The sequence below is a fragment of the Leopardus geoffroyi genome, chromosome B1 (assembly GCF_018350155.1).
Source record: "Leopardus geoffroyi isolate Oge1 chromosome B1, O.geoffroyi_Oge1_pat1.0, whole genome shotgun sequence".
Lineage (NCBI taxonomy): Eukaryota > Metazoa > Chordata > Mammalia > Carnivora > Felidae > Leopardus > Leopardus geoffroyi.
Genome location: NC_059327.1, coordinates 148,135,656 through 148,155,002, shown reverse-complemented (window position 1 = coordinate 148,155,002; position 19,347 = coordinate 148,135,656). Strand labels below are relative to the sequence as shown.

General features: G+C 38.5%; 1 protein-coding gene across 2 annotated transcripts in view; it reads left to right on the top strand.

The window, feature by feature from the left end:
• Nucleotides 1-2,332: 2,332 nt before the first annotated feature.
• DCK (deoxycytidine kinase) overlaps nucleotides 2,333-19,347 on the top strand; it is a 33,535-nt gene continuing 16,520 nt past the window's right edge. For both annotated transcript variants that reach the window (XR_006711424.1, XM_045473806.1), the window contains exons 1-2: nucleotides 2,333-2,689; nucleotides 8,328-8,443. Coding sequence is in view for 1 of the 2 variants with exons in the window: in XM_045473806.1 (XP_045329762.1) it covers nucleotides 2,572-2,689; nucleotides 8,328-8,443 (234 nt within the window). In the remaining variant the exon portion in view is untranslated. The remainder of the gene's footprint in view (nucleotides 2,690-8,327; nucleotides 8,444-19,347) is intronic.

The window sequence follows — 19,347 nt, the reverse complement described above, 5'->3', positions numbered from 1 at the left end:
ACACTCTGGTTCCATCCATGTTGTTGTAAATGGCAAGCTTTCATTCTTTTTGATTGCTGAGTAATACTCCATTCACACTACTGTTCTTCTGAAATCCAAAAATGTTTGCATTCTCAAACATCTCGTTACAAGGGTTGCAGGTAAAGGATTGTGGACAAAAATCAAGAAGGTGATTTTAAAAGTGCTTTTGTCTCTTACTTGCATTATACACAGGTTTATGTAGGAAAATGGGAAATTATGCTGAACTTGATGCCAAGAAAGGTAGGTTTCCCTGTTTCTCCCATCTACTTTGTCTTTTTAAGGAACACTTTTAAGCTTTGAGGGACTCAAGTTCTCACAGCCAGAAACTGGCAGAGCTGAAATTTGAAACTAGTCTTTATAGTTTTCCACTGCTTAAACCTCTCAATCACGGCACTGTATTACTTTTCTTGTGTGCCTTTTGTGGAAACCACTCTTGGCTATTTCTGCTCCTCAACTCTAAACATCTTTATCAGATCCATCTGGGATTTCTTCCTTTTCTTCGTCTACTTACCTCCTATTTGAAGGTCTCAGAGACTAACCCTGCCTTACTCCTCAGTATCGCCCAATACCTTTACCATTTCATGGGTTTCCCCCCATGCTTGGATGTGGAATATAATACCTAGTGGCTTCCCCAGATTCCTTGCCATCCCTGATAACAAGCATTCAGGCTTTTTTCATTTCAAGGATCCTGCTGGTAATTACTATGCGGATAAACAAAAGTAATAAACATAAAATAATAACAAAGTAATTATAAGGAAGTTAATGATTTTTACTGTTTTTATCCTAGAGTTCCCCATGGATTCACATTTTGATTTCTGCCTTTTCTTAGAATGGATTCACCATTACACCACTTCTGACTCTACCATTAGATGCATTTCAGGTCTGATGGTAATTTCAAGGTAACAAAGAGTAATAGGGCGTTTGGTTTCCGTAGACCATTTGAGCCCAGGAACTTCTAGATGGCATAGTGCCAGCTTACCAGATCTTTACCAAGATTAAAAACAAATTGTAAAGAATATTTCTACACTGCATCTGTTGCCAGCTAGATAAGTCTTCTAGCAGAGTTCATGGCACATAGGTAGGCATTCAAAAATTCAACATTTACTAACTATGTGTCAGGTATAGGGAATGCAAAATTAAACTATCTATCGTATTGCCACGCTGAACAGAAACCTATGTGGTGTGGTAACGTCTGCATAGCATTGTAGGGGCAGGAAAATTTTCCCTTCTTACGTTTTCCATTCTTTTCCTGGTCTAGTAATTAAATTGACACAGGATAAACAGGAGGAAACCAGATTTAATTACGGCACATACAGGACCTCCATAAAAATAAATTCAAAGGAATAACCAAAGTAGGTCATTGCATCTTTTAGACAAAGAAACAATAAATTAGTGAAGAACTGACAAGACAAAGGGGTTTGGGCTTGGGGTAGTAAATTGGTAAGTAGCAAGGTCTGTTCATAGGCCTTCTCAGCCCTCAATTCCCCATTTGGCGATAAGGAGGTCTGCCCTCCTGATACAGGGAGGGCACCTTTTACATAGATTCATCTGCTTTCAGGGGGGACAAGGGAGGGGCAGAGTATCCTTGCACTATTTCTAAAGTTCCTTTATTTCGAAATAATTTGTATGCCATAGTGGCACATTTTGGTGTGACGTATTCTCTATGAGCATAAAAGAGACTCAAATCAAACGGGACAGGGGTTTGAGACATCAGGAAAAGCTTGCTGTGTAGTGGCGTCTGACTACGTAAGTTCCCATGCCAGATCCACTTACGGACTTTGAGACTTTGCACAAGTAGGCTTCTCAGTGCCTGTTTCCTCACTGATAAATCGGGCTAATGGTGGGATTTCCTGCACTGGGCTGCGAGTTAATTCAAGAACAGCGCTCGAAATAGTGTCTGGCACGCAGTAAGAGTGCAATACACTTCCTGAGGGTTGGGTTGCCCGCCAGCACTTAGCCTGACGTAGCCTGACCGTTGTCCTCGGACTGGACTACACGGGTAATCCGTTTGCTTTTTCTACCATACACTGCGTCACAGCCAGTTCTGTTCCAGATGCTCGGTTTATTTCCACACGACCCGCTGGAGAGGCGAACTCTCCGGAGTCGGGGCCGGCCATCCTGGTGACGAGAGCGGGTGGCAACCCCTGCCCTCGCTCGCCCTCCAGCTTCGGCGCTAGTCCTCCGGAACCGCCACCCCCGGGTCCTTGGAAGAGGCGCGTCGTCGCGCGCGCCGTCCCGCCCTGTGCTCCTGCGTGACCCGACGTGCTGGGCGCGCACGCAGGAGCCCCGCCCGCGGTGGCCAAGGCCAAGGAGCCGCTAGAGACTTTGCCAGCTGGGGAGACGGAGGGGGCGTGGCTTCCCCGCTGGCGGGCGGTCGCGGCGCAGTCCCGCCCCCGTCGGCAGCCTCCGCGCGCCAAAATCAAACCCCAAGACCCGCGGTCCCGGGTACTTGCTGCCGGCGGGAGCTCAGCCTGCGCGTCTAGTCACGTTCGGCAGTGGCGCGAGCCCCAGCGCGCGCACCTGTGGCCGCCTCCTAGCCTTCCCTGTTGGATGCACTCGGGCCACCACCAGACTAGAATGGCCACCCCACCTAAGAGGAGCTGCCCGTCTCCCGCGACCGGCTTTGAGGGGGTCCGCATCAAGAAGATTGCCATCGAAGGGAACATTGGTAAGGAGCCTCGGGAAATGTTGGCCCCCAAGCAGGGGGGCTTCCCCTTAGTGAGGGCTTCCTTCAGGCCTGTGTGGATGCGGACAGGGTCTCTACTTCCCTTCCCACCGAACGCATTTTGCCCTGTCCTGCCCGGTTTCCCTCCCGTGCTCCGAGGATCGTCGCAGCCCCCGGGCGTCAGGCGGTGGTGCATGCCCGGGCATGGGGGCCTCGAAAGGTGCACTTTGGGCCCATTTCCTCCTTTTGTTGGGATCGCGCAAGGGGAGGGCTTTTTGCTTTTTGTTTTTATCTTGAGGCTGTGTTAGTTCTAGAGGTGTAATTTACATACATTAAATTATCCTTTTAGGTGTACTTTTCTATGAAGTATGACAAACATATAATGCTGTTTTACTACCACCATGGTCAAGATTCATTACATTTTTATCACCTCAAAAAGTTCCCTGGTGCTCCTTTGTCGTCGGTTCCCTCTGTATTCCTGTGTCTTGGCAACCACTGATCTGGTTTCTAAGTTTTGCCTTTTTCCAGAATGTCATATAAATGGAGTCAGAGTATGTAGCCTTTTGTGTCTCCCTTCTTGTATTTAGCATAATGCTTTTAGATTTTTTCATGTTGCTCGGTACCCGAGATTCGTTGTCTCCCCACTTGGGAGAATGAAGAGGTGGACACAGAATAAAATGAGCAGCGGGCAAAAGTTTATTAGAATCTAAGATTAGAAAGGTAAGAATTGCAGAAAAGCTCTCTTTACAGAGAGGGGCATTTGCAAGTGAATGCCCAGTCAACTGTAGGCAAGGGTCCTTGTTTTATAAGTTCTGGTTGCACCCTCCCCCCCCCCCCCCCCCAATCTTCCCCCTTGTTCCTTCTCAGGTTCTACCCTTATTGGCTAGGTAACTAAATGCCTAGTCATTACTTTTTGAGTGGCTTGTTTCCGTTGTGTGGGAGGTGATCTATGTATGGCCATACTGTTCCTTGTGGGTCATATGTTCTAAGGTCTACCACTTTTAGTCACATCTTTTGTCAAATGCCTGAGGGGAGTAGGTGATGTTTGTTACATTTCTTAAGAGGAACTCTACACCTCAGCCAGTCTGCTGTGGTCAGACACTCCCAGCATTGTTTTAAAATATGTTTTTCCCCACCCAGTGACCTTCAAGTCTTACTTAGCCTCTCCCTTTCTGCCTACTGAATCCCATCTTCTATTATACTTGTGCCTATAGTTCTCTTTTATTGCTGAGTAGTATTCCATTGCATGGATATACCACAGTTTATCTCTTCCCCAGGTGTGAACATTTGGATTGTTTCCAGTTTTAACGCTTAGGGATAAAATAGCTATAAACATTCCAGTACAAGGAAAGAGTTTTTAATGATCTTAATATCATGGAGCTCCTCACCCCTTCCCCCACTTCCAAGTAAACATTGGCTTATGATTCAAAGACCAATGCCCTTTCTGTTCCTAACCCGGATGAGGGCAGACTATACCATGCATATCATTTTACAAGGTACATCTGAACTTACATTCTTCTGTATTTCCTACCACAGGAAACCTATGCCTGATACTTCCTGTTCTGATAGAATTTTTTTGGCTCCAAGTTGGGTACTGGCCATTCATGCATACAGCAAATGTTTTTGAATTCTTACCACATTCAAAGCCCTTGTACTTCTTTAAAAAGACCAGGCAAAGTAGACGCTTTAACAGTATTCCTAGTAGAAAATATCTGAACACACCCTCAAAGACGACATCTTGTTGCATTGCTCCAGTATTAAGGCATCAGTGGAAAAGATCCATATAATAGATTCTCATTTCCTCCTAGGATAAGTTCTTTGAAGGTGAACGTTTACTAGTGTGAGTCCTTATAGCCACTTATTGGATAAAGAAGAACATATATAAAGGAGGAAGTAGTTGAACAAAGCCATTTCAAGAGTAACTTTGAATGAACAACAACATCTCCTAGATACCACACTGAATTAATCCTCTTCCCTTCCTTAAATCCAGTTAAGCAACATATATCTAGATCTCCCTAAGCATCTTTAATCTTCCCAGCACCTGAATCATTTCCTAATGTCACCCCATCTCCATCTTCTCTTACCTAGCTCCAGAGCAGACTTTCTGTATATAAATGGAATTGTGTTACTCCCCTGCTTAAAATTCTTCTCTGACTTCTCCATTACCTACACTGGAAAGAGTTGCAAACTGATGCCTTGCATTTGCACAATAGTGGCTGGCATAGACTTGAAAAAAAAATTTATTTAAGAACATTTTTTTTAGAACGTTGGAAATATTTTATTTTTTAAAGTTTATTTGTTTATTTTGAGAGAGAGAAAGGGCATGCACTGAAGGGGCAGAGAGAGACGGACAGAGAGAGAATCCCAAGCAGGCTCCACACCACCAGCATGGAACTGATGTGGACTGAGCCCACGAACCGTGAGATCATGACTTGAGCTGAAATCAAGAGTCGGATGCTTAACCACTGAGCCACCCAGGCACCCCTGAAAAACAAATTTAATGAATTGCTAGCATTTAACATTTTTGAGATTTGTTTTTGAACATCTAGATTCTTGGTGTCTTGTACAGTATCTAAAGATCTGGTAACACTGGGCTTCTGTTTCTGTAAGATAACAGTTTGCTATTTGGATGTTGGATGAGTTGTGTTCCAACTTGTCTTGTCTTCCTGACACTGAGGTTTGTTAGTTGTTGTTAATGTGCTTGCACTGCTGTTCCTGTCCCTTCCACCTTATTTGCCAGTCCCAAATAAGTAGAAATGTACAAATTGCTAATATGTGTGTAGAAGAATATTTTGTGATTCCTAGAATTTGAACTTTAACTGGTCATTTTAGTTTATACTCACGTAACTCATCTTCTCATGTTTTCTGTTACTATAATGCTCCCTTCTGTTAGATTTATGGAGGCCTTACCTGCTTCTTTTCATATTAATAGTTTGTACAGATGATTTTTGGATCGTAATGCTTGTTTGCCATTAGTAATTCTGTTAGGTTCCACATGACTTTAAAGTTATTAACGTCAGTGTCTTTGGTTCTTGTTCTCCTTTGCTTTCATAGAATATTAATTTATTAATTAGCTTATTTTTCAGCTCCCTACTTTCCCCTCAAAAGTTAAGGAACTAGAGGGGCGCCTGGGTGGCTCAGTCGGTTGAGCGTCTGACTTTGGCTCAAGTCGTGATCTCGTGGCCCGTGAGTTCAAACCCCGCGTGGGGCTCTGTGCTGACAGCTTAGAGCCTGGAGCCTGTTTCAGATTGTGTCTCCCTCTCTCTGACCCTCCCCCATTCATGCTCTGTCTCTCTCTGTCTCAAAAATAAATAAACGTTAAAAAGTCAAGGAACTAGATTAATTTGGGAACTACAGGTAACTGTTGTTACTCTGCTTGAACTAAAGAGTAATTTTAAAGAGTAACTGTTTTTGCTCTTAAAATTTTAGAGTATGACCACATGAAATTTTTCTATTTATAGGCGTGTCAGAAGAAAGCTGAATGCTCTAGCTTTAAGTGCTTTCAGATTCTGGGCCCCTGGGTGGCTCAGTCGGTTAAGTGTCCAACTCTCTGTTTTTAGTTCAGGTCATGATCTCAGGTTTCCTGAGTTCGAGCCCCATATCTGACAGCACAGAGTCTGCTTGGGTTTCTCTCTCTCTCTCTCCCTCTCTATGCCCCTCCCCTACTTGTGCTGTCTCTGTCTCTCTCCAAATAGGTAAATAAACAAATTAAAAGAAAAGTGCTTTCAGACTCTGGGTGATGCCTGATTTTTTAGTACATTCCTTGGATCCTCTTTTTGAACATCATATTTTCCTTTCCTTCCTCCATCTAGCTCAGTGAATGTCCAGTGATCATTATATATGCTTCTGCTTACCATTCTAAATGCTTTACAGTCCCTGTAATTACTCTCCCCATACAAAATCTGTGGTCACCAGTGTTTTTCCCGTGATTAAATCTAGTGATTATCTAGTTTATCTTTAAAAGTTTTTCTTCTGTCCTGTGGTGATAATATGACTTTGTGTTTTGCTTCTCAGTAGTTCTTTGTTCTGTGTTACCTTCTTATTGGCCCTGACCCCTGTCCCCACTCCCTGTTTTAGCCCTATGTGTGATCCTTTAAAGTTCTTCTGGTTTTTCTTCTTTTCTATTGCCTAGATAATGTCTTAGGTTTGAATATGGTTCTTCACATCAAAGGTAAGTTCTTTTTGCCCTCTTTGAATCCAGCTTATAAAGATGAGGAAGTTTTCCTTGTAAGCTTGCAGAAGCTGCAGCGCCTGGGTAACTCAGTCACTTAAGCATCCGACTTCGGCTCAGGTCATGATCTCGTGGTTCATGAGTTCAAGCCCTGGGTCAGGCTTCATGCTGACCGATCAGAGTCTGGAGCCTGCTTTGGATTCTGTGTCTCCCTCTCTCTCTGCCCCTCCCCTTCACACATGCGCTCTTTCAAAAAAAAACATTAAAAAATTTTTTTAAAAAAGCTTTCAGAAGCTGCTTTTTTAATATTTTTTGATCTATGTGTGTGTGTGTATGTGTAATTCTATATACATATGGACAGAGAGAGGAGAGAAACACGCACATTATGTTGACCAGAGATGCCTAATATAAACTACATTTGGTGACTTAAGATAGAAAGGGTGTGGTGGTCATTAGGAGTATCGGTACACCCTGTTAAATTCTAGATCAAGACTTTCCCTACTATTTAATGGAATGTATTCCCAGGTAATGTTAAAATAGTGAATATAATATGCCCTGATTATACCTGAACTATTTCCTTTATTTTCCCTCCTAGGTGTCTCAGAAACTAGTGAATGATCAGGGAGAAGCAAAGTACAACATGTTTTTTTTAAGGATTGGATAAAGTGCACAGAACCTTTAAAGTGAAGCAGAAAAAACATGGCTATTGCTTGCTTATAGGGGTGCTGTGCAAAAACGTTTTTATAATTTCTGTTAGACACTATGGCTTAATGTCATATAGTGTCATATGATTAGTGTCATATAATCATATTATTTCTCATTCTAAAGCTCTAGGTTTTGGATGCATCTTTATATTGATTTTATAGTTCATTTGGCCATTTTTAAGTTGGTTTTAGATAGGAAGGACGTAAGCCTGTTTGTAAACTGAGAAAATAGAGCAAGTAGAGAGGAAAATTTTGAAAACGCAAGAGCCTGTTATTGTCACTGTACTCATAGCTTGTTTATCACAGTGGTTTCCATAAAGAGGATATTATTATTATTTCCATTGTATTGTGAAGAAACAGGCTTACAGAGATTCAGTAACTTGCCCAAAATCACATATCTAACTAAGTGGAAGAATAGTTTTAACTATTTTCCGCAAAGTTGTCTCTAATTACTTAGATTAAGGAAAGTGAGGCTAGGACTAGGATTTTTTTTTCTGCTGTAACACCTTGCCTACAATGTCACCAGGTTTAAAATTCTTCTGTTCCATGGCTTTGATAAACTAAAAACAATAACAAACAAGTGTCCATAATACAGTGGGTAGGGACCCTTTCAGAAAGCAAATCTAAGAGAACATTTAGGAAATTGAATATTTTTGTTTTTTTATATTGTTTGCTAGTATAAATTTTGTAAAAGCTGATGACTGTTTTGGCTTTTTTTTTTTTTTCTAAGTCTCCTTCTTCAATTTTCCTTTTCCTGTCACAACAGCTTCAGGGAAGACAACATTTGTGAATATCCTTAAACAGGTCTGTGAGGATTGGGAAGTGGTTCCTGAACCTGTTGCCAGATGGTGCAATGTTCAAAGTGCACAAGATGACTGTGAGGTATGAAAATAAAATTAACTAAGTAAAGTAAAATTCTTTTGCTTTAGAGGACCAGTAGTATTTAACCTTTGGGTTTTTGTTTGTTTTCCCTTTTCCAATAAAATTTTCAAATCTAGCTTTAAGTCTGTCTCTTCACCTTCATATATGGATGAATGTGTGTATGTGTGCGGGGAGGTACGTGTGTGTGTGTGTGTGTGTGTGTGTGTGTGTGTAAACATTCATTGAGCGATGCAGTTAAGATATGTGCTTCATTGCATCCAACTAGAATTATAAGTTTTTAAAAATTAATTAAAAAGTCAAAAAATCTAATTGCAAATTAAATTCCTTGAGTAGATTTTTACATTTTGCTTAAAAATATGCAAACACAGAAAACAAAGACAAAAAAAACTACCCAATAACTTTTTTATTAGTTTACCGTTTGAGTCTTTTATATGTATTAGAGAGAAGCATTTATCTCTTATTTGTTTTACTTTTCATTCTTGCCAGACTTTCACCCTGGACACAACTTTGAATTTCCCAGCACTTTCCATTCTACATTGCAAATAAGAAAGAAGGAATAACAGATTTCATTTTTTATGGCAAAATTTTTATATTGTCTGTGTACGAAGGAAAGGGATCTGATTGCTAGGACTTTTGTTTCTGGAGAAATGAGAATTGAGCTTGAAAGTAGCATAGTAGAAATAATCAGAATGGAAATGTGTGGTAGAAACTTACTTTGTTAGAATTGAGGATACAGGATTGAACAAAAATGTCTATTGTTTAAAGTTTAGCTGTTGGTATGAGGAGTCTGGGAATAATAATTGAGTATTTAAAATGTAAATCATTAGCAGGATGCTCTGTAGAATTTGAGGATATATGGTTGTGAATAACCAAAAATATTTTCTCCCATACCTATTTGCCAAGCATAGTTAACTTTAAAGTAAGGGTGTGCTTAGAACATTCTGATCCTTAGAATAATCCAGGACTGAATCTTGAAAAGACTTCCTTTCCATAGGACTCCATTTTTTAAAAAAATGTTTATTTATTTTGAGAGAGAGAGAGCGCATGAGCGAGCATGAGCAGAGGAGTGGCAGAGAAAGGGAGACAGAGGATCTGAAGTGGGCTCTGTGCTGATAGCAGAGAGCCCAGTGTGGGGCTCTAACTCACAAACTGTGAGATCATGACCTGAGCCAAAGTCAGATGCTCAACTGACTGAGCCACCCAGGTGCCCCATGGACTCCATTTTTTGTTTTAAGAAATTGATATTTCAATTTGATCTTTGGGGGGAAGGTAAGATTATCCTTAAGTAGAATTTTAAAGTGGGTAAATTTGTTTTTTTCTTTCAACATTTTTTTATTAACATATGATATAACTATAGAAAAGTATAGGAAACTTATGTATAGTTTGAAGAACAATTTGAAAGCTAACCATCAACCAGGTCAAGAAATAGAATATTACTCTTATTCTCCCTGTTTGTCCTCTGGTCACAGTATCTCCTTTCCTTGGGTAACAACGCTGCTAGGGGTAACCACTCACATAAAATACCTCTTGCAATAATAATTCTTCTGCTTTCTAAAAGTAATTTAATTATCCACAAACATATGACTAAGAAATAAAATTTAGTTTTCTGTTTTTGAATGTTACATAAATAAAATCAATTGGTTGCAGTTTTTTTCCCTCTTGCTTTCTTTGCTTAGTAAGTTTATGAAATTTGTTGATTTGTTGCATACAGCTGTAGTTTGTACGTTTTCATTGCCATATAATATTCAATTATATTCAGACATCACTGGTTTTCCATTCTATACCTTTGATTAATTTTTTAGTGATTTCTAGTTTAGTTGTTGTAAAAACAGCCCTGTTATGAACATGAAACCTGGTGCACACATGCAAGACTTTCTCTAGAAAGAAGAAATAAAATCATTGGTTGGTGGGGTTTTTGTGTGATGCCTATTTTCCAAAGTGGTATTATCCAGCTTCCTAATTTTTGTCATTCTGTTGGGTATTTAATGTCTTTTGTGTTTTTAATTTTGCATTTCTTTGGATGCTAATAAGATTGTGCTCCTTTATTTAATTAATTTATTTGCTGTTTGGATTTATTTTGTTAAGTCCCTGTTGAGGTCCTTTTGTCATTTTCCTTTAGTTTTCTGTCTTTGCTCCACTCTGCATTTTTATCTCCCAAAGTATGTCTTGTGGCCTCTTTTTTCACTGAAGTGCCTGGCTTAGGTTTACTTACCTTTAGAAATGAAAGACCTGTGTTCTACCAACCCCTCTTTTCCCCTCATTTCTGGGGTCAGCTATCAGTGCAGTTATTCTCAGGTGTTAGTAGAGAGTAGACAAATTAAACCAATGTCAGAAATACAGAAGGGATTCTTTCATTGGAGTAATGTCAGGCTAGATTGGGTTAGTTGACCTCCATTAAAGGCCCATTCTAGTTTTAGTATCATAAGCTGCCAACTCCTTTTAAATATGTGTAACTGGTTCTTTAGCACTTTAACTATCTCTCCCTTGTAGTATGCATATAATTAACCTGGGGTGCAGAAACTGGTACGTAAAAACCAAAATGCCAAAAGTTTATTAAAAAAAATTTTTTTTTTAATTTTAGAGAGAGAGAAGGTACATGCAAGCAGGGGAGAGGGGCAGAGGGAGAGAGAGAGATCCCATTATCCTGGGATCATGACCTAATCCAAATTGAAGAGTTGGACATTCAACCGTCTGAACTACCTAGGCAGCCACCCCTGCCGTACCCAGAATTTTAATCTGTAGGGAGAAGTGTAATTATCAGATTCACTGAATTAGGTCATTCTGTTCTCTATGGAGGCCCATAATTCTCCACCAGTGGAAGGAACCCTTAAGAATCTCAAAGTTTTGGGATGCTTTATAAAATGACAAACAGTGCCTTGGGAATTTTAATATGTGGGATGCCTCCTACTTAAAAATGACTGCCCTAGCAAATCACTGTTAGTGTTGGGATTTTATTGACCCTTTTAGTTATGTTGGAGAGGAGAGGTTGAAAACATTGCAGTAATATATATCGGAAGGCAGATTTATAGTAAGCAGGTTGTCTATTAAGCTTAGAATCAGGGGCGCCTGAGTGGGTCAGTCGGTTGAGCCCCTGACTTCGGCTCAGGTCATGATCTCTCAGTCTGTGAGTTCAAGCCTTCCGTTGGGCTCTGTGCTGACAGCTCAGAGCCTGCAGCCTCCTTCTCTCTCTGCCCCCACCCCTCCACTCTCTGTCTTTCTCTCTCCTGTCTCTCCCTCTCTCTCTCTCTCTCAAAAATAAAAAAACATTAAAAAATTAAAAAAAAAAAAAGCTTAGAATCAGAGCCCAGGGTAATTAGTTATATTATCCTAATTGATGTCATCAGACTGACACATTGATGCATCTGTCTCTATTTTAAGACTTGGTTTCATGGATCTGATTGATACTCATGTTTATGGGCAGGGGCACTTTCTTCCCATGTACTAAAGTCAAAATTCCAAATTGACCTTTATAACTATGCCAATAATCCTAATATTATTAACAAATAGTTTCATCATACAGTTTACTATAATCTAGTCATGTCTCCATGATGTTACAATTTGATTACCTTAATTGAGTTTTGGTGCACATTCTTGGAGGACAGCTTTATATTTGTACGTGTATTGGGGTCTATTTATGTTCTTAGTGCTTGGTACGTCTAGGTGGCATTTCAGACAGGGTGGGGATAGTATTTTGGGGTTAAGGTTGTGGAATGTGAGGATAGTGGTGTATGGGTTCCCTGTATCTTTGGATATTTTCTTCTTTTATCCTGGACCTCTACTAAACTCAAGAAATGGGATTTTCTTCCATCATCTTGGAGCCTTTCTTCTCCAGACCCATTTCTGATCTATTTCTTGGTATTAAAGTATGGATCACCGACTGTCCAAATCTGTTTTCTTAGAAGGCTGTCAATATTGAGAAGTAGACTGTCTTTAGAAACCATCCCGGACAAGGCCAGTCCTACTTTGGATGTTCTCCATTTAATCACACTTCTTGGCAGTTGCTGTAGAGTTGGAAGAGTTGGGTTATTGGTACCTTTGATCTCTTACCCTAGTTAGTAACTTAATTTGCACCTGCATGCTGTGCATGCTTTTTTTTAGCTGTTTTTTTTTTTTTTTTTACCTGCCATCTAGTGGCTGAAATGTTGCTATACTGTTGATAAGCTGCACCAATTTTACCAAAATGAGGCAAAGTACCTAAAGAGATTATGTTGTCTTCCCTCTTCCTCCCTTCCCTTGATAAGATTATTTTTAAAGGTACCACTCGGATGATTTTCAATCTTTGAATTGAAGGTTTATTTCAAATAATCACTTGTTTGGTGGTTTATATTATTTCAGCCCAAAGCTTTGATTTAATTGCTTTCTTTTAACTTATTTTTGAGTTGGACAAACTGTTAGGGACATATCTCTGCTCTGTCATGTTTTTCTTATCGAGATGAAGTCTTAGGAGATACCTGTTTTTCAAATAACAGCATTTTTTGATAAGTCATTCTTGAAAATTAATTAGGTATGCTTGGTAAAGTACTTCTATTCATACCTTCTGAGATCACTTGATAACTTTTGTTGGCTATGTTACGATTATCTTATTTGGTCGATTCTGATCTTTTTTGGTTGAACTTAATTCACCTCTTTTGCAATGTTTACAAAGTTCAGTTAGAGTTAAAAGATTAATGATTTTGTATCTTTACTTGATATTTCTGGTTTTCACTTATCTTGACAATAAGTTGTGCTTTCTGCAAAATAATAAAGTGTTCTATCATGAAGTGAGTTATAGAATTAAAGATATGAGTAAAAGTGATCCATAATCCCACTACCCTGTATGTATCTTATATACAGTTGAGATAATAATTTACTATATCCAATTTTGGCACTTGGGGAGCTACATAATTTTAAAAAAAAAGTTATACAGTAATACATGTTCATCGTTTGAACTTAAAATATCATAGATTACCAAAGGAAGAAAATAAAGCTTACCTGTAACCTTATTACCCGGAGAAAACTAGAGATCTTACTTGGCACAGCAGTATATAATTTTGTACTTTTCTTTTTTCCTCCCATAATGTTTATATCAAAGGCAATTAAAAATGTCATTAAAAGTTTACTGTAAACAATTCTAAGGGCAGCCTAATTTATTGTGTGCATGTACTAGTATTTACATAATATAAATGCCTAATAATAGTGAAACGATAGCCTATTTGCTTAGTAATGTGATAAACATCTTTGTGGTTAAATCTGTATTCTAGATTATTTCTTTAAGACAAATTTCCAAAAGTGAAATTAAGTAGGCCCAAGGATATAGACTTTTAAAAATAAATATAGCTAAGCTGCTTTCTAGAGACGTTCTGTCAACTTTTACATAATATAATTTGACCTTAACCCATTCACATTTTTTATCTGGGTCCTTTTTCAGAGGGGGGAAAAACAGATAAAATTACACTCAATATGGTAAAGATGATACACAGTGTTTTTTTAGATGAATTTTTTTTTTTTTTAATTTTTTTTTTTTTTCAACGTTTATTTATTTTTTTGGGGACAGAGAGAGACAGAGCATGAACGGGGGAGGGGCAGAGAGAGAGGGAGACACAGAATCGGAAACAGGCTCCAGGCTCTGAGCCATCAGCCCAGAGCCCGACGCGGGGCTCGAACTCACGGACCGCGAGATCGTGACCTGGCTGAAGTCGGACGCCCAACCGACCGCGCCACCCAGGCGCCCCTAGATGAATTTTTAATATGTATTTTATGCTTGACTCCATAGTTGCATGCAAGAAACCCAGCAATTTGTGGTGTTAAAAACTTAATGCATAGAATCAAAAGAAAACATTTTGTATGGGCTGACTCAGCCACTCTGAAAAACTAGAAAATGATATCCTGGCTTATTTTCTAATTTGGTTCAAAGTTAAACTCAGACAACAACTAACACCTTCAAAGCTGTAAAATTCTACTACAGACTTTTTATTTAGTTTTAATTTAAACATTTGTATTTTTAGAGCAACTAGCTGATTATTATTTTTATCAGTAGGTGATGAGTCAGGATTGGTTCTCTGAATTATTTTCATGTAGTAGACTTTGGGTAAGAGGGATTACACTTATTGGAAAATCCAAACAAAAGGAGATGTGTAGTTTTTTTGTGTGTGGTTAATATTTGTATTGTGGTCAAAAACACATATCATAAATTTTACCATCTTAACTATTTTATTTATTTATTATGTTTATTTTTGAGAGAAAGAGAATGAGCCGGGGAGGTGCAGGAAGAGGGTGGGTACAGAGAATCCTAAGCCAGCTCTGTGCTGACAACAGAGAGCCTGATGCGGGGCTCAAACTCACAAACCAGGAGATCATGACCTGAGCCAAAGTCAAATGCTCAACGAGCTGAACGACCCAGGTGCCCCATCTTAACCATTTTTAAATGTACAGTTCAGTAGTGTTGAGGGTATTTACATTGTTGTAAAACATCTCTGGAACCTTTTCATCTTCAAGAACTATAGCTATTTCATGAAACAACTCTCCTTTGCCCCCTTCCTTCAACCCCTAGGAATTGCCATTTTGTTCTTTTATAGCTAGCTATGAATTTGACTGTTTGTTGGTTTGTTTTATTTTTTTAAGATTTTGTTTATTTTATTAAAGATTTTATTTGTAAGTTGTCTCTACACCTAACATGGGGCTCGGACCCACAATCCTAAGATCAAGAGTCACAGGGTCCACTGACTGAGCCAGCCAGGTGCCCCCAAATTTGACTACGTTAGTTACCCTGTATAATTGAAATCATACAGTATTTGTCCTTTTGTGATTGGCTTATGTCACATAGCATATTGTCCTCCAAGTTCTCCAGTAAAAGTTTCAAACTTCTTAGTATATAATAAGCCCATTTAATTTTACATACGTAACCTATTTTTGTTATTTCTGTGCATAGCAAATTTATCCTAAGTGTTTTTCAAATGAACCAAGTTCACTTCTAATAAATTTTATTAAGTGTACCAGGTAGACTTAAGGTAATACTTGGTGCTATGATAAGCTCTTAAAACCCTGTAGTTCAAAATAATAAAATTTTATTTCTCAGAGAATAGTGCAAATGGTATTTGGTGGATGCCACGCCATGCTGTGACTCAGGGACCCAGGCCCTTTCTAAATTGTGACTCATCCAACCTCTAGAACCATGCTTCAAATTTTAGTGTTTATTAGAATGACCTGGAAGACTTAAAACACACATTTGGGCCCTACCCCCAGTTTTTGATTTATTAGGTCTGCTGTGGGGTTGGTGCTGAAAATTTGCATGTCTCACAAGTTCTCAAGTGATGGTGCTGTTGCTGTTATGGGGACCATACTTTGTTACCCCTGGAGCTGAATTTGAGAGCCTCTGCTCTAGGCTCTTGGTTTTCTTTGCTTCTTCTAGCTGCTGGAGAGAAAAGCATCACATTCCAGAGGTTTTTAGAGTGAAGCCTGGAAATGGTATACATTGTTTCTGCCCTACTTCCATTGACTGGAACGGAGTTACATAGCCACACTCAATTACAAGGGAGGCTGGTCAATAAAGCCTACTTTGTGTCCAAGAAGAAAAACAACCTGGATTTAGGGAACACATAGCGGTGTCTGCCACACACACATTTCAAGATAGGAGCACCTTAAGTTTATTTTTTAATGTAACTGAAACCCCACGGTGCCAAGTTTAATTCATTTATGTGGAAGAGGTCTTCAACAGACGTTCTCTATTTTCTACTTCTCAGTTCTAAAAACTAAACTCTTAGAAAACTTAAATATGCCCTTTGGCTCACATTCCTAAGCACATTCGTTTTCTAAAAACATGCCAGGGACAATGTAACCAGGAATAGAGCATACTAATCCAAGAATTAAATTTTGTGTTTTGAATTACTATTTATACTGCAGAGAATTCCATATATACATGGATACCACTCCCACCCTGCTCCTTTTCATTAGCACCAAATATATGTAATTCCTTTAGCAAAGTGAAGACACTTCTTTAAATGATATGTTAGGGGACCCCTGGGTGGCTTAATTGGTTAAGCGCCCGACTCTTGACTTTGCCTCAGGTCATGATCTCAGGGTTTGTGAGTTTGAGCCCCCCAGGCTCTGCCCTGACAGTGCGGAGCGTGCTTGGGATTCTCTCTCCTTCTCTCTCTGCCCCTCCCCTGCTCTGGCCAGTACAAGCACACACTCTCTCTCAAAATAAATATATGTTAAAAAAAAAATAATATGTTAGGATTAAGCAGGGTGTCTACTTTGCTTCTAAATAAATACCAGCACCAATCATGAAATCAACTGTAACTCATGAAAAGTTGATACTAAATTATTTTTCTGGTTAATTTAATGTACAAAGGGAGAAAACCTAGAGACTCTTTCACTTTATTATTTTTTTATTTCTTCATTACTCTATGTCACTTTTTCCCCCCTGAAACTATTTTTGAAGTTCAATTGCTTTAAAATAAACAACCACAATCATCTGCCACCTTTCTGAAGAACTGGGGAAGTGTGCCTAAAAGCTGGTGTCAGTACTCAAAGAAATGTAATGTGACCTGATATTTCTGTTTTGTTGGAGAGGTTTGTTTGTTTTTTGCTTTTTTTTCCTCATTGTAAGTATATGCTTATTTTTTTTGGTCTACTCATAGACCCTCTCTGAAGGAGTAGCTGACATACAAGAAAGGTAGAGAAAGTTTGGTTAAGAGAAAATGCTTGTTGATTGGTCAAAAGTTTACCAAATTATTTTATGTCTGCCAAACTTGAATGACAATACATGACGAAAGTGTGCTTTAAAAACACAAATTTAACTACCTTTTCTTTTAAGAGGAAATTTTTTTTTTTTTTAGGTTTATTTATTTTGAGGGGGTGTGGTTAGGGACAGAGAGGGAGAGAGAATCCCAAGCAGGCTCTGTGCTGTCAGCACAGAGTCCAACGAGGGCCTCTATCACGAATTGTGAGATCATGACCTAAGCTGAAATCAAGAGGTGGACACTCAACCAACGGAGCCACACAGGCGCCCTAAGAGGGAATGTTTGTAATAGTTGATAAGGCACACACAAATAAGCTGAGAATAAGGAAGGAAACCAATCATCTGAGTGGACCAAATGGAGGTCACAAAATTATGCATTAAAATTAATGTGGCTTATTCAAAGAGTATTTACTTAATACTTTTGACACAATCTGATAAACTTATTTTCTGATTAGAAGGATTGTCAAGGGAGGGACTGTTAAAAGATGGTCATGTCACCGACCTGACATCAAAGGAGGAAATAAACTGAAAACTAGATAAGAACTAAAAAGTAATACCAGTTTGGTCTCGTTTAGTGTAAGATTGAATAGCAGTTTCTACAGTTTGTGCCTAGTGTTTTATGTGTTCAATGGAAACTTATGCTTTATTGCTAACTTCTTTTATAAATCCAGCAGTTGGTATTTATAAAGTTGTTTAAGAGTAATGTCTATTACTGAGTAGTTTTTGAAATGCTATCCTTTTGAGGGTACAAAAATAAAATATATACTAATGTCTTCTCCCTATAAAAATAATACATAAAAAATGTGGTTAAATTGATAAACTTCATTTAGCTGAAAAGATTCATTTGTATGAAACATTTTTTTTCCCCTGGGGGATGCTGAATAAGTGGAAAGTCAGTTTATAATTAAGTTAACAAAGCCTTTTTAATAAAATTTAATAAAAATAAATTTATTCTTTAAGCAGTTTGGGAAGGCAGCTAACTACACCCTTATTTCAGTTGATGATGTGCTAAGAGTATTTTCTAAACAGACTTATTGTTGACAGTTAACTTCTTGCTATTTTATGCTTTTTTTTTCAATTTTGGGAAGAAGATTCAGTTAATTATGTGGTTTGCGGTATGTAATTTAAATTCTGCCTCAAAGTGCCATGTGTTTGTGTGGTTTTTAGTTCTTAACTGAAACTTTGAGGTCAATATTTACACTTGGTGGATTTTTTCCCCCCAGAGAAAAACCACCTACTTTGAGCATGAACTTCTAGGAAGTGTTCAGGGGTGTTTATTTGGACTAGAATTGAGAATAGGAATTATATTTTATTTCTTAAAAGTTAGTATATAAGATTAAAGACTTTATACAACTTTTTGGAGAACCTTCATATAGCTTGATATTACAGAAAAGACTGAGGAAGCATCCTTTGCCCTTAACCATAAGGACCTATGAAAGCAGCTCCTTATTTATTCCTTTGGTCTGGGACTATAAATATTTGATCCTACAGTGCATGTGGTGGATTAAAGTATATTTCTTCTGAAAACAATAGTATTCAAGATAGTCAACTGTTAGGGCAGAGCTCAGTCTTTTTTTTTTTTCTGACAGGGAAATGATCACTCCTAGTCCACAAAGGGAGGACTTGTCTCCTAGGATGTTTTGGCTTCTGCTTCTCTGGGCTATGAATAAAAGCTCTTCTTTGCTAAAGCAGTTGCAGTTGAACTAATAATAGTGGGATATGGTTCCTGTAAATGGAAGCATTAGGTTTATAAGTTTGATTTGGCATGTGTAGATCCTTTTAAGGATTACTGTTGAGTCACTGGAATTTAGAGAGAGGGAAGTGAGAGTGACTGACCTACCCCAAGGTATGTGGGATTGCCCTTTTCCTTATAGATAAAATTGGAATTGGTTTTATTTTCCTTCCTAAAATGGGATGGGGCTTAACTGTTTAAAAAGGAAAGGATATGCTTAGTAATAAGATTGTAGGTGAAATTCAGTTACATTAAATGCTATTGCAATAAAATTTTACATATAATCTGAATGTAAGCCCTAATGCTGCTACTAGTTAGCTGTGTAATCTTAGCACTTTAGTTGTTCTAAACTTTTCTTTATCAGTAAAATGGGAATGATAATAGGAAAAATCAAGCTTGTGTAAGAATTAAATAAAAAACAAAAATGAAAGTCCATTGTGTTGGAAAGACTAT